This window comes from Schistocerca piceifrons, chromosome 7 (genome assembly GCF_021461385.2).
Source record: "Schistocerca piceifrons isolate TAMUIC-IGC-003096 chromosome 7, iqSchPice1.1, whole genome shotgun sequence".
Lineage (NCBI taxonomy): Eukaryota > Metazoa > Arthropoda > Insecta > Orthoptera > Acrididae > Schistocerca > Schistocerca piceifrons.
The window spans coordinates 386,955,980-386,972,614 of NC_060144.1; the positions used below are offsets into that span (position 1 = coordinate 386,955,980).

General features: G+C 38.3%; 1 protein-coding gene across 1 annotated transcript in view; it reads left to right on the forward strand.

Moving 5' to 3' along the window:
- LOC124805720 (sialin-like) overlaps window positions 1-12,660 on the forward strand; it is a 60,466-nt gene extending 47,806 nt beyond the window's left edge. The window contains exon 10 of the mRNA XM_047266289.1: window positions 12,478-12,660. Within this exon, the coding sequence (XP_047122245.1) occupies window positions 12,478-12,660 (183 nt within the window). The remainder of the gene's footprint in view (window positions 1-12,477) is intronic.
- The last annotated feature ends 3,975 nt before the right edge of the window (window positions 12,661-16,635 follow it).

Here is a 16,635-nt window from a genome sequence, read left to right on the forward strand (position 1 = left end):
ACTCCTTCCATTTACTGTATTCCAGTCAGGACTTCTCTTTATTGTGTTAATGTTCCCTATATTCGTTTAGGACATCAGTCATTATTTCTGCTGTGCTATATAGATTGTTATATTGATCACATCCATTTTGGGATAAGGAATGAGTTCCAGCATATATTGACAGAGAGACATTAGCAATACAAATGATCCTGAATGACACTTTTATTTTATTTGTGCTTATAAATGCTACAAAATAACACTATCTACAATTAGGAACAACTTGTAGCTAAGTAATAATATTATTATTTTTTAAACTATTGATTTTCCATTAAACTAGTATTATTGCTTGCTGACCATTAATAAGAGCACACTCACAACTTGTCAGTGGTAACATTCACCCTCGAGTAGGAGCAAGTCAAGGACATGTGGCTCAAGTTTAAAAGAATCTTTGACCAAGCACTGGATAGACATATACCTTTTGTGACAGGAGGCTCTCTATGATATAGTCTCTGTGAAGAAATTTCTAAAGAAACAGTAACTGCTGCATAAAAGATATAAAACAAATCAAAGGGCTGTAGATAGATAGATGCTGAATGAAATGCATTTGGTTGCCAAAAGAGCACTGCAGGAAGTCTTCACTGATTACCAGAGCAGAATCTTATTGAAACATTTGGCTCAGTTTTGCAGTCACTGAAATAAAATCTTATACCCTCTCAACTCATGAAGTTTCAGTTCGTTTCTTTCTGCCCTTCTAGGTGCTTCACATTTTTTGTCAGGTAGTATAACATGCTACAGATGCCTAGAATTTCAATAACAACTATAAAATATATACAATGGAAAATCCAGGATGAAATGCAACAATATTATGAAAAGGAAAGTTGCTACTCGCCATGTAGCGAATGCTGAGTCACAGACAGACACAATAAAAAGACTGTCACAAACAAAGCTTTTGGCCAGCAATGCCTTCATCAAAAATAGATGATAGGGGTGCACGTGTGCCCACACACACACACACACACACACACACACACACACACATAATTTTTTATATGCACTACATATGTACTCTGTAAAACACAGTAAAGTCAGGTGTTGATCCAGCAGGTCATGATCCCCTGCACAAAGCAAGACCAAATTTAAATAAATTATTATGATCATATGATAATGTTGCATATATTTATTTTATGAAAAGGAAAGTTGCTACTCACCGTTTAGAAGAGATGCTGAGTCACAGATAGGCACAACAAAAAGACTGTCAAAATAAAGCTTTCAGCCAGCAAGACCTTCATCAAAAATAGACAACAGCACACACACACACACACAGTGTGAGCTGCATATGCGTGTGCATGTGTGGGTGTGTATGTGTGGGCTGTCGTATATCTTTGATGAAAGTCTTGTTGGCTGAAAGCTTTATTTGTGACAGTCTTTTTGAAGTGCCTATCTGCGACTCAGCATCTCTGCTATATGGAGAGTAGCAACTTTCCTTTTCATAATATAAATATATGGAACATTTTCATATGATCATAATAATTTATTTAAATTTGGTTTTGCTTCATGCAGGGGATCATGAGCTGCTGGATCAGCACCTGACTTCACGGTGTTTTACAGAGTACATAGGTGGTGTATATAAAAGGTTTCAAACTACCTGTGAAAAACTCCTGCATGTAGTCCATTGCTTTCATCTACAACTACTGTGAAGTAATATTTTTCATTGTAATAGCAGATCCACTTGCACATTTAAGCATGATACCTGTTGTTTGATGATCTGTACATCCACAAATTGGCATTGTTAACACAAACTCTACACAATTTTCTTCAATAATTTATAAAAATATGGATTTTTCACTTCTTCAAAAGACAATGGAAACACAAAACACATGCATGGCAAGATACCAATTAAAATAAGATAATTCTAGAGTTGCTTTAATATATGTACCTCATATTTAAGCAAAACATTAATGAAACTTGTTTTTGACTACTTTTACAAGGGTTGGAACTTTAATAGTGGCAACTACTTATTTACAGCTCATACAAAATAGATACATGTTTCAAAGTTTTACTGACCTTCAAAGTAGTCACCAGCATTGTGTATAACCTGTTGCCAGCAATGTGAAAGTTGTAGGATACTCTTAGCAGTGCCAGTTGTGTTGAAAGTTCATTTTTGGAACACAACCTTCGACCAGCTCAGAGACAGAAGTGATCACACTTTCTGCAGGACCTGACCATCATTTTGTAGGACAATGCTCAAGCGCGTACAGTGCAAGCTGTTACTGATTTGTAATTCTTCAAGCTTTCCCTGTGAGGCATTGTCATGTTGATTAATCAGGTTTCTGCTGGTTATTCACATGTTTCCTGCACGATATTTCAACTGCGTGACTCGCAGTCTTCTTCAGGTGCTGTCTGATACTGATTCCAGTGTGGAATGAGTTCTGTATTTATGCCTACGTTGTGCTAGGCGTGCCCACTGTGGACCGTGCAGTGTCTGGCACTCTGTCCTTGGTGTGTGCCAACCAATAACAACGGCTGTAGCATTTTCTTCTAGTCGCGGCTGTCCCGAACGCTGTGTGCATGCTTTGTGGTTATTATCCATTGTCAATATAGCTGAATTAAGTTCGGAATGGCGTCCAAGCTGTGCTAGACATTTATCTTCTGATTGTCATCATTTGAGTCCTTCTGTGAATTAGGACGTTCTGTTACCATGCTGTGCCGTGTTAGACAAGCTTCGACAAAGGAAGGGCAGACTGCTCAATTCTCTCTGTTTCCTGCTGCAACACCGAGAAGAGGACGTGGTTCCAGTATTTGCTAGAATCAAACATCACCTCAATTCTAGAGTGGCCAACAGAATTAAACATTGAGCATGCTTAGCATTGGTCAGGGAGAGAGTACATGACATGCGCCACCGACTTGACGTGATATCCACAGAGTTGCTGGCTCTACACATTTTTATAGCAAATTCTCTAACCAGACAAGACTGGGATCGAGTTAATGGCACCTCCTGGTCCCTAGCTGAGTGCATGAGGAAGAAATTGGCATCCTGTCAACAATCCAAGTCTGAACGTCTTAACCACAAAGTGCAGCTGAACGATGATGCTCACAATGTTGTCAACCTGAGTGAGAAGGAACTGGATGCGACCACCTTGAAAGTATTGGGCAAGGATCTCAATTTTGCAGTTACCCCCAGAAATATTCCAGTTGTGGCCTTTGTCAGTGCAGTAGGGCAGGTGGCCCTAAAACTTCCTGCCAGTGAGTCTGAAGAAGTCCGACGAGAGACACGTAGGATGCTCACTAAAACCGAGCTGCCCAAATCAAACATCTCCGGTGACAAGAGGTTGGCTCTCAAACAACTCCGGGAAGATGACAACATTGTGGTGTTACCAGCAGATAAGGGGAATGCAACTGATATCCCACAGAAGGCAGATTATGATAGCAAGGTGCGACAACTTTGAGACAATCTGGCATACAGACCAACAGAAAGTGACCCCACAGACAAAGTGGATAAGAAGACCAGGGCTCTTCTAAAGGAAACCGGCCTTCCAGAAAAGACCATTGAGCAGCTAAGGGTTAAAGCACCAGTGCCACCCAGATTTTATGGCTTGCCTAAGGTGCGCAAGGAAGGGGTTCCTCTATGTCCAATAGTCAACAATATTGGCACGACCACCTGCCTCACTGCTCAACACCTTAAGAAGGTTCTCTCGCCATGAGTGGGGAAGTGTGCCCATCACATTCACAACTCAGAGAATTTCCTACAACACCTCAGGCAGCTACAGATCTTGGACTGTGACACAATGGTCAGTTTCGAGGTGGTCTCCCTGTGCACCCACGTACCACTGAATGATTCACTTGAGCTCAATGGAGAAAAGTTCAACAGTGTGCTCCTGGACTTATTCAGATACATACTGACTTTGATGTACTTCCTGTATGGGGGTCAATTCTACAAGCAAATGGAAGGGGTAGCAATGGGCAGCCCACTCTCACCAGTGGTGGCCAATCTCTTTATGAATGATTTGGAGAAGACGCACATACATTGGCCCCAGATCAACCGAAATGCTTTTTTAGATATGTGGATGACACCTTTGTCATATGACCCCACGGGAGGGAAAGGCTTGATGTTTTCTTGGACTACTTAAACTCATGCCACCCTAACATTAAATTCACCATGGAACTGGAGAAGTAAGGACTGCTCCCTTTCCTAGATGTACTTGTTAGGAGGAAGGGAGACGTTACCTTCAGTCATGGTGTGTACTGCAAACCCACTCACACCAACTTGTACCTGCAGGCCAGCAGTTGCCACCACCTGGCACAGAAAAACGGTGTACTCAGAACACTGGTTCACAGGGCATGAACTCTATCAGATTCGGATAATTTGGCAACAGTGTTCTACAAAAATGAGTACTTTTCTTGAGATCTTCAAAAGGTGCTGTGCCCTGTTTCCCCATGAGAGATTCCTGAAGAGATACAAGAAGAAATGGTGTGTTCCATCCACCCACCAAGATTAAGGTTCTGCTAGGGAGTGGGAAGGATGACCTGCACCTACAGAAACTGGGTGTTTACCACATACCATGTGAATGTGGTATGGCATACATTGGCCAGACAACCAGGACAATTGACAACAGGTGCAAAGAGCACCAAAGCTACAAAAGACTGAGACAGGCAACCAAGTCAGCAATTGCCGAACATTGTTTAGAACTCAATCATTCTATGAAGTACAGTGATGCAAAGATTTTAACACAAACATTGAGATACTGGGACAGTGTCATCAAAGAATCTAATGAGATTAAGGTTGCAGAGAATCTCATTAACCGGGACACCAGTTTCCAGCTGAGCTCGGCTTGGAACTCAGCACTTGATGTTCTGAAGACGCAACGTAGACAACACCCAGACCCTAAGGGGCACAAGCATAAGGATGGAATTAGAGATGACAGCCCAATACATGCAACCAAGGACATACGTGAAATGGCACCTCAGACAACAGACAAAGTATCTGAGGACGCACTTCCGAGTCTCGAGCAACGATCTGAACACAATCGTCCTGAAAATAATGCTGCAGCCACTCCTGGGGGGTGAAAACTTTGGACAAAACGCCTAAAACAAGACAGAATGGTAACAGAACGTCCTAATTCACAGAAGGACTCAAATGATGACAATCGGAAGATAAAATGTCTAGCACAGCTTGGACGCCATTCAGAACTTAATTCAGCTATATTGACAATGGATAATAACCATAAAGTACGCACACAGCATTCGGAACAGCTGCAGCTAGAAGAAAATGCTACAGCCATTGCTATTGGATGGTGCTCACCACACACAGAGTGCCAGACGCAGCGTAGGCATAAATACCGAACTCGTTCCACACTGGAATCGGTATCAGACGGAACCTGAAGAAGACTGTGAGTCATGCATTTGAAATATCGTGCAGGAAAGACACGAATAATTGGCAGCAACCCAATTAATCAACATGTTACTGATTTGTTTGACTGATGGGGCTGCTACGTGCTATACCACCTACTGCATTCCCCTGACTTAAGCCCTTGTAACATCAATTTGATTTCTAAACTGAAGGAAACACTTCACGGCATTCACTTCAGAACTGCTACAGTTTTGTCAGGCAACAGATTGTGCTGCTTTAACTGTCAACACAACTGGCACTGCTAAGAGTATCCTATGACTTCCACATTGCTGGCAATGGGTAATACACAATGCTGGTGGCTACTCTGAAGGTCAGTAAAATTTTGAAACACGTATCTATTTTGTAAGAGCTGTAAATAAATGGTTGCCACTATTAAAGGTTCAACCTTCGTATTTCTTGTTTCTGGGTGTTGTAGTAATTTGAATTATAACTTTCAATTGCTTCTTGTTTATCCTCCTTAGTGCCCTGTGAATAAATCAGTTTGTGTGTGTGTGTGTGTGGGGGGGGGGGGGGGGGGTATTTAAGTGATATTAATTGAGAAGTCATCTGTACGTGTATTTCGCAGAGAATCAATTTAGTTCTATAGCTTAAAAAAAAATTATTTCAGCTGTGTGCTAATTCAAACACAGGTTTGTATAAATTCTTGAACACAGTTTTTGTAACTGTGGATATGTCGGTTATTGAATGCTGGAAAGATATTTAGACATTTAAATCTAAGCGTGAATTCATATTCAGATGATTCCATAATTAATGCTACTGTCAAACTATATTAAGTAGAGTATGTTTTGTTTCAACTACTAAATAAATCCACATGTAAAAGACAGACCCTACATTTTGGTACCTCTGTAAAAAAAAGTATAAATTACAAATGACAATAATGACCATAATTAAATCAACAATTCTTTTCAGGTATGTTCCAGGAGACAGTATGCAACACAACATGTGAAGAATAACAGAAGATGAAAATTCTGACAACAGTATTTATGACTTGAAGACTGCTCAAATTCATTGTAGAATCTGTCCAACTTAGAGTGAAAATAGGCCTCAGTACTGTTGGAAGTAAATTACTTCTACCTGAGAGGGAAAGTATTAATAGGCTAATTAAATCACGAAGCAAAATAACAGACAAAAAGTGGAACTTTTCCATATGATTGATAACTGTATCAAACAGTAGGAGCACATGACCATGACAGTCAGGGTGCCAGAAATAGGAATCTCACAGTTTTTAGTGAAAACAAGAGAAATGGCCATGGCATGAAGCCAGTGAAACAGATGGAAGGCAAGAGGAAATAATAGAATAGTGGAAATGAAAGTGGCCACAGAATGGAATAACATGAAATGAAAAGGGAGTTATAGGCGAGAGCTAGGGAAGTTAAATGTAGTATGTAAACACGATTGTAACAGACATAGGGAAAGAAGTGTGCAATTGTCTGAAGGCAATATATTATTTCTGCTGTCACATGCAATAGCAGAAGAGGACGTACAAGATAGACCACAATATTACTCATACTTCTAAATGAGTAATAATGAGCAGAATATGTGTTATGAACACATATAAATAATTGTAATGTACGTAACAACACACAATTCAATCTACATTGGTGTGTACTTTGAAATCAACTCATAAATAGTCTGTTCTTTATATCACTTATATAAATACTACAAGAAATATCTATTTTTTCCAGTGCAAATCTGTATATTTGAACTATGTTATGGAATAAATAAAATAATGTTTAAATTTAAAATCATATATTTTCATTTGTATTATTATAACCGACCAGCACTGGATTCCAGACATAATATTTACCTGTTGTTGGTTTTGATGTAGATTCTTCGTTATGCACCATTTCACCAGTGCTATGCATCCTTTCAAATTTTCAGTACATATCTATATTTTTGTCAAAGAATATGTCTAATGTTTGATTTCAGTATCAGTTCATTTGCAATAAATCATGAAACATCAAAAAGTATACTCCAAAACGTCCTTCAGAGATTTCAAAGCTATAAAAATTAAAAAATTAACAATGCCCTCTGGAGCAAAAACAACTGTTAACATGATATTGAGAGATACTACTACAAAAATGTTAATAAATATGTAGCACTTTAACCTGCAATCATCTGGCAAAAACCACACACGATAAATAACACTGGCATGGAAAAAAATAATTATAATTTTCTAACAAAATCCTTTAAATCTCTTCGGTAAAATTATATGTCATGCAATACAATATTCACCATTTAGCAGACAGGCCATACTTGACTGACTATACTAGAGTTGGTAATACAGCACCCAGCAGTTCTCTTCTTAGAACTGAAGTATTATGCAATATTAATCAAAATTAAGGACACACATTTATTTCAACTACTATGACAACTGGTACTAATGCAATCCAGCGAAATACTGTGTATTTACATTTTACATTTAGAGTTTGTTTATCTCTTATTGAATTGCCTATGCACACCAGTCAGAAATGTCGGTAAATATATGTGATGTACTTAAGATACGTCTAATGCAGTTCTGTAAAACGATTTCCTTATTAATTATTACCTTGGCTCTCAAGCTTAACAACATAACTCCAAAATATACACTTCCTAAATAGTCTACTTGCTCACAAAGCTAAATTCACACCTAACTTGAGTCAATCTGCAGTATGCGATACTGTCATTAAAAATGTAAGAATACCAATGTTATTTGAATTGACAAAAGGAAAAAAAGGAAAAACATAGAGAACAGTAAATCACATGTATTTTTCCTCTCATTGATACATAGCTCCCATTGAACTAAACTTTTAACTCAATATTGACAATAGTTTTACAACAAATTATGTAAAATCCTACCTAAACTTCAAAACAAATGCTCATAAACAGTCACATAATAACATTCCATGGGTGTATTGGCAGCCCATAATGTCCAATGGGCACAATATTTCAGCAATCAGACATCTCTGACTGTCTGATCAACAAATATGCAGGGAGAAACTGAAGAATCACTGTCACAGAACAATTAATTACAATATTTCAGTGATCAGACTTCCCTGGCTGTTCAATCTACAAATCAGCCTTCCTTACTTAAACAATGGAAACTCCACGTAGGAATATCAACAGTGTAGGAAAATATAGACTGCTACTTACTGTAAAGAAAACACATTGGGTTGCAGACAGGTACAATTAAGATACACTTAGACACAGGTTTCAGCCACAGCCTTCAGCAGCAAAACAGAAACATAGAAACACACACCATTCATACACACAGGCAAGCACACCTCACACACACATGACCGCTAACTCCAGTAGAACAAGTGCAGTGTCAGGAGGTCTTGGAGCAGGTAAGTGGGGAAAAAAGGAGAGGAGTAGAGAAAGGTGTGTGGGTGAATTGGCACAGGGCAGCAAACAAAGAGGCTGGGAGATGAGAATGGGGAGGAGGTGGTAGGACAGAAGGGGTGGAAACTGTTTGGTGAAGGGTGTGGGGACAATTTGTTACTTTAGGTTGAGTCAGGGATAATTAAGGGAGTGGAGAATGTGTTGCAAGGTTAACTCCCATCTGTGCAGTTAAGAAAAGCTGTTGGTGGAGGGGAGCATCCAGATGCCTTGGGTAGTGAAACAGTCACTGAAATCATACGTGTTATGCTCACCTACATGTTGTGCGACTGGGTGGTTAGTTTGCTCTTTGTCACAGTATGGCAGCGGCCATTCATCCTGGTGGACAGCTGGTTGGTAGTCACATCAATATCAAAAGCTGTGCAATAGTTGCAGCAGAGCTTGTAAATGACATAGCTTCTTTGACAGGTGGTACACCCCCAAGAACCAGCCACAAAGGAGTGCCTCCATTCATCACCCAGTACCACCCTGAACTGGAACAACTGAACCACATCCTTCACCAGGGCTTTGATTACCTATCATCAAGCCCTGAAATGAGGGATATCGCACCCGAGGTGCTTCCCACCTCTCCTAAAGTTATGTTCCATTGCCCATCCAACCTCCAAAACATCCTCATACATCCTTATGCCATTCCCAACCCCAATATCTCTCCACAAGGATCCTGTCCCTGTGGAAGACCCAGGTGCAACACCTGCCCAATCCACCCAACCAGCATTTCCTATTCCAGTCCTGTGACATGTTTATCCATCCTATCAGAGGCTGGGCCACCTGTGAAAGTAGTCACATCATTTACCAGCTCTGCTGCAACTATTGCACAGCTTTTTATATTGGTATGACAGCCAACCAGCTGTCCACTGGAATGAACAGCCACACCAAACTGTGGCCAAGAGTAAAGTGGACCACCCTGTACCACAACATACAGCTGAGCATAACATGTTTGATTTCAATGGCTGCTGACTACCTGAGCCATCTGGATCCTCCACTCCACCACCAGCTTTTCTGAACTGCGCAGATGGGAGTTATCCCTACAACACATTCTCCACCCATGTAATTATCCAGGCCTTAACCTACGCTAACATATTGTCCCCACACACCCACCTAACTGTTTCCACCCACTCTGTCCTACCATCTCCCCATTCTCATCTCCCAACCTCTTTTGATTGCTGTCCTCTGCCAACACACCTGCCCATCTTTCCCTGCTCCTCTCCTTTTTTCCCCATTTCCCTGCCCCACAACTTCCTGAAGCTGCACCTGTTGGCATTCTAGTCCCTGCACACTTTGCCAGACAGTGCTTCTCTGTCCCCCATCTGTACACTATTATCCCTTCCCCAACCCCTCCAGATTGCTGCTTCCATCACATATGATAGTTGCATTCTGGCCTGAGCTGCTAGAGTTGGCAGTCATGTGAGCATGAAATGTGGTTGCTTATGTGCATGAATGGTCCATGTTTCTCTGTTTTTCTTTTGCTGATGAAGGCTGTGGCCGAAAGCTTTGTGTAAGTGTATTTTAATTTGCCCATCTGCAACTTAACATGTCTTCTTTACTGTAAGTAGTAGTTTGTCTTTTCCTACAATGATTTACTTAAAACACAATTAATTTTTTTGAAGTAGAGTTCATTTATACGCTGTTAATGGGAGATGGAGCAATAAGTGTTATTTCAAAGGTAAATAACAAGAGAGAGAGAGAGAGAGAGAGAGAGAGAGAGAGAGAGAGAGAGAGAGAGAGAGAGAGGGGAGGTACTTTTTCTTAGGTTTGTGTTGATGGTCAACACAAAATAATTCTGATACATCTCTGTCTATAAGTTGAACAGTGAAACTAATCCATCATAAATGTGCAGTTACAGGCATGATTATTTTCTCTCTATCTCAACACCATGACACCATCACACCATGGCTGGATTTAGCTCACAGTGGTCAAATAGCACTGGTGCTATGTACCACATGTTCATAAAACATAAAAATATAAGAGGCCCTAAGTACCTCAACCTCAACATTTAATTTAAAACTAAAAATACAAAGTTAATAGCTGTATTATCATCATTCTTGTGTGAAAGCTTGTAAAAACACTTGAAAAGAAAAGAATTTTGTTTAGAAGACAGTCCCTAAGTAAGTTGCCCCCCCAAACAAAAAAGGTAAATCACAAAGCCTGCCTCACAACCATAAGCTGCAGTGCCTCATAGACATATGCAGGGGCATCCGTTTTTGCAGACATCTAGCCCTTGATCCACAGCCAAATTGCCAACTGTAAGCTACATGTTAGCAAATCTGACAAACAGCACTGCAGCTGGGTGAAGTTGCTGGCACTCTCTCAGAATTTACAGTGGTCTTTTGTATGTGCTATACATTCAGCCTTCTCAGTTAATGAGAGCGTTTTGCTGGTTCTGAAACTATACCAAGTAGTTACAAGTTCTAGTACCAATTGGTTTTTATCTCTTCAATTCCTCATCATGGAAGAGCTCCTATCAGGTTTTACAAAAATATTACAGGAAAACATAACCCTGAAATTTTCAGTTAAATTTCAGACATTGAAGTTGGTATGCCAATCAATATGAAATTCCGCAACTATTTTTTAGTAGATAGTCAATATGTATCAAAATTCTGCCACACTGGATCCTGATGTTGTATCTGTATTTTCAAGAATACTGGATGTCACTCCTTACTTAGTTTGAAATCTGTATCACAACTGATGTCACCACCTCCATCTAGATAGAAAGAACAAGGCAAAGGCGCAAAAAAGTATATTTTATAATGGGATAAAACTGTATAACAAATTACCACAGGAAATTAAAGAAATAAATGAGCCCCTCAGTTTCAGACAAAAGATTAAAACCTTCTTAGTAAGTAAAAGTTGTTATACAGTAAAAGAATATTTAACATAAATGTAGATTATTATCAACATATGACATTATCACCAAAATATAATGTAATTATAAATTTGTGTCTGACTAGTTACAAAAACTACACAAAATATGAGAAATCTGTTTTATTGTAAATGTAAATGTGTGCTCATGTATTATAAACTGACAACATCCATACAATATACATTGTTCCACAGATGAATAAATAAATAAATAAATAAATAAATGAAAAACTCCATTCCAGTGGATTTTGAGTTTGCAGTTGTCAAGCATTACACTGTATTCTGGACTGTAAAAGTAATTCCATGAGCAAGAAAGTAGTCTGTTACTACCATTTACACCTGACCTGAAATTTAAATCTTAAGTTTCTTCTTAATGTTTATATACTACACGATACAATCTGAAAGGATGTATGATGAAATATAATTTAGCATCATTGTCCAGCTGTACAAATGAGAAGAATATACAGTCATCTACACACTGTAACGTATCTGTTCTTTTCCCTCATACTCTTTCTTGAACACTGTTGTATTGGGAATTTGAGAAATCCATGTACCCCTGTTGTTGTTGTACAACTGGGCACAGATACATTTTGTTTTATTGATATCCCTAGTTTGAAGCTGATAAAAAGCATTGTTGTCAGTAGTGCACTTTTTTGGTGGCCAAGCCCTGGCTGACGTTAGCACTCTCAGTTACACTGTTGAAAAGTGATCACTAGCATTCATGTGGGTGCACAAACAACAGGTCAAACAATAACAGAATCTTGACATGTCTTTAGATTGCTTTAGCAAGGTCGCACCTGTTGAAACAACTCTGCTTCATTGGGAGGCATATGCTCTACCATTGACTAAACCAGGCTGTGATACTGGCAAAAGCATCTAACCCAAAAAAAGCAGCAGAACCAAGTTCCACACCTGAAGATATTCAAGATACAACAAGAAGAACTGGGCACTGGAAACCAGAAGCAGTACCTACAGGAGACCCACTAAGGACATCAGCAGATCCAGTCTCAAAAGTATCACCAAAGGAGACCAACTAAGGACGTCAGCAGATCCAGTCTCAAAAGTATCACCAAGGACATCTAATTTTACATGTATCAGTGAACACCAACAATCAACAACTACTACCCCAGCAACAGGAGGAAGTTCAGCAACTCCAGTGAGAAGAAATGTAAGGCGACGACGTCATCTATAAGATTTTTTATTCCCAAAAAGCCTCAAGACCAAATTAGAATAACTAGTGCACCTATCAACACCACCTCCAGTAGCAGTCCTTGCAGTAAAGACAGAAACCACCTCAATATCGACCACACAAGTAAAATGACCAGAGAGATGGAGAACAGCCCTTTTCACCATCAGGACATTTTCTTACGACCAATGGAAAAAACCAGCTCACGCTTCTAGATGAGAATGAAGATTTCTCACACAATTTAAATTCATGAAAAAAGGTAAGTAGTCAGCCAAGTACAATCAGAACAAACCTAAAATATTACCAGGTCACTCTTCTTCATCAGAATATACAGTCACTTAGGAGTAAAGTAAGAGAGCTTGAAATCTTGCTATCAAGTGAACTCAGATATGTTAATATACTGTGCTTAACTGAACACTGGCTGAAAGAAATGAGTTAAAGACAGTGAAAATAACAGATTATGTGTTAGCAGCACAAACTTGTAGAAATCAGTTTACATGTGGAGGGAACTGCATATACATAAAGAAAGATATCTAATTGAATAACTTAGACAATGTTGAATCCTTAAACACTTAGAAAGATTTTGAAATATCAGGCATAGAAATTCCAGCATTCAAGTTAATTGTAATATGTTTATATAGATCTCCAGATACCCACCTAAAAAAATTCAATACACAGCTTGATACTTTACTAAATGAAGTAGCAACAAATCGAAAATCAGTTCTTATATGTGGAGATCTAAATGCAGACTTTAATAAGCAAAGCAATTCAAAATCTGAGCTGATGAACATATTAACAGCCAATAATTTGGAGATTACAATCCACTCCCCTACATGTGAAACGAATCATTCTAGTACTACCATAGACCAAATAATAATTGTAATTAAAGCTGGACTGGCAGACCATCACAGGCTATAAGTTTTTGTGTAAACACTAATCCATCCTATAATTATATGAGAAAGACTACATACATGGGCAGAACTTTCACTAATACTGCAGTACAAACATTCCAGAATTATCTCCAACAAGAATCATGGGAGATAGTGTATAGTACAGAAAATATTTCTGATAAGTTTCAGACATTCATGAATAATTTTAAATATTATTTGATCTTGCTTTTCCATTGAAAGCCAAAACAACTCAAACCACTAAAAGCAACAAGTGGATTACTAGTGGTATAAGGAAATCTTGTGCTAGAAAACGGTACCTTCACAATATTGCAAGAAGCTACAACACAACTCAGGAGTTTGATAGTTACTTTAAAATATATATATCTTAAATAAAACAATAAAGGAGGCAAGGAAACGAGTCAATGACAAATACATAGAAGATGCTTCAAACAGAACCAAAGCAATCTGGCAAGTTGTAAAAAAGGAAACCAAATCTTACAAAAATAGAGTTACTAATATAGTATTAAAGGCTGGCTTGGAAAACATTAATAACCCACAGGAAGTAGCTAGTATGTTTAATAACTATTTTATAAATGTAACAGAGAAACTACTACAACAGACTTTTAATAGAAAACAGCATACAGAAACAGGGAAAAAAGTCTCAAGCAGATCAGTGTTTCTGTAGCCAACAAATGTAGAATAAGTACAGGTTACAATAAAAAGTCTCGAAATGAAACACCCTGCAGGTGTACATAATATACCTGATTTCATTATAAAGAAGTGTGGGGACTTGATTACTGAGTCCTTAACCCACCTATGTAACCTATCTTTTGCTACAGGAACTATTCCTTCATGTTTGAAAATAGCAAAAGTAAAGCCATTATACAAGAAAGGTAACAAAGATGATATTTCCAACTACAGACCACTGGCACTTCTGTCTGTTTTCACAAAAATGTTAGAAAGGCTTTTCAATAAGAGGCTAACAGACTTCTTAGAGGATAATGGCATTCTGTCAGAATCTCAACATGGATTTAGAGCAAACCGCTCAACCAAATCAGCAGTTCACTCCTTTCTATTAGAGGCACTGATAGCATTAGACAACAAAAAACTTACCATGGGCATATTTTGAGATTAGTCAAAGACATTTGACACCATAAATCATGACAAATTGCTACACAAGCTAGAAAATTTTGGCATTAGGGGAACAGCTAACAACTGGCTCAGCTCTTATCTTAAGAACAGGGAACAATATGTGGAAATAGATCAAGAAAGGGACAATGTCATTAGGAAATATAATTCCAAGCTACTGACTGTTAAATATGGAGTGCCACAAGGATCAGTAACGGGTCCTGTTCTGTTCTTACTCTATGTAAATGACCTAAACTTGCTGATGATATGAGTGTTTTTATTACGGGAAACTCAGAAGAAACTCTTGTAAAAAACATAAAAGAAGCCACTGACAGGCTAACATGTTACTTTGATGACAATGACTTAATAATAAACACTGAAAAAACTGTAGCTATGGATATACACACAGCACAAACAAAAAATCTGATATCACCCAATCTAGAGCTATATGGACAGACAATTGCCAAAAAGCCTGTACCAAATTTCTTGGACTTCATCTACAAGACAACTTCAAATGGAAAGCACATATTGAGGAAATGAACAAAAAATTAAGTACTTCTTGTTTTGTGTTGCATACATTAAAAAATTGTACCAGCTACAACACCCTTCAGTGTGTATATTATGCAGTTGTACACTCTCACCTCCAGTATGGGATTATGTTCTGGGGAAATTCTGGAGATGCCATCAAAACATTCAAAATTTAAAAAATAATTATAAGAATAATGGAAGGGGTAGATAATCGCAAATCATGTAGACCATTGTTTCAATAAAGGATGATCCTGCCACTTCCTTGCATATATATACTTGAAAATGTAATGTATCTAAAGCAAAACTTACATACCAAAAGACCACTCATCACTCAAACTCACACAATAGACAGCTATGATACAAGACAAAAATTGGATGTATATGTTCAAAGTGCCAACACAAAGTTATTTCAAAACAGCCTTATCCATCCTAATATCAAACTATACAATGCCTTACCAGATACCATTAAACACATACAAAACATTGGTCACTTCAAATCTAAACTGAAGTTGTGCTTTGTTGATCACTGCTTTTACACAGTAAATGAATACCTACAAAACTAAATTTTTGTGTGTTTACCCAATGTAGTCTCATTCAGAAGAACATTTGTATTTTATCTCTCTGTATATAGCGAAACAACATTTATTTAAGTATTCATCATTAATTGCTATATTAACGTGTGTTATTATGTACAAAGGTAAATTATATGTAAAACTGTTAATATTAACAAAAAATCCAAATATCTCTTGCACGTTGTGCAGCTGTAGATGAAAGTGGATCAATAAATCAATCAATCAATCAGGCAGTGCAAAAATGAGACTGTGTAGTGCACATAAGAAAATGGGAGAGGAAACAGGAGCTGCTGTCGTACAGTCAGTTGAGCTATCTTGAATGAAATCCATTCTCAGAAGTGCAGCTAAACTTCAAAAACTGCAGTCACAAGTGCATTAGCACATTAAAATAGATTTGAAAATGAAAGTATTTACATTGATGTTTCTGAATGGATTATCTGATGTCAGCATGGAGCCTGCCATGGTCTCTCAAGGGTATTATGTTCTTATGAATGGGTAATTTAACACAGTACACACAAAGAGGACGTGGTTTTCTGAGTTACTAAAAATCCCCACTGTATGCAACAGTGGGAAAGGAACCCTCTTCATATTATTATGGACTGGGATGGCTTCACAATAACTGTTTGAACCAAATTTTGTTCAAAGGTGCATGAAAGGAAATTCGTATTTGGACATCTTTCAAATGTGGCTAATACATCAGCTTGAAGA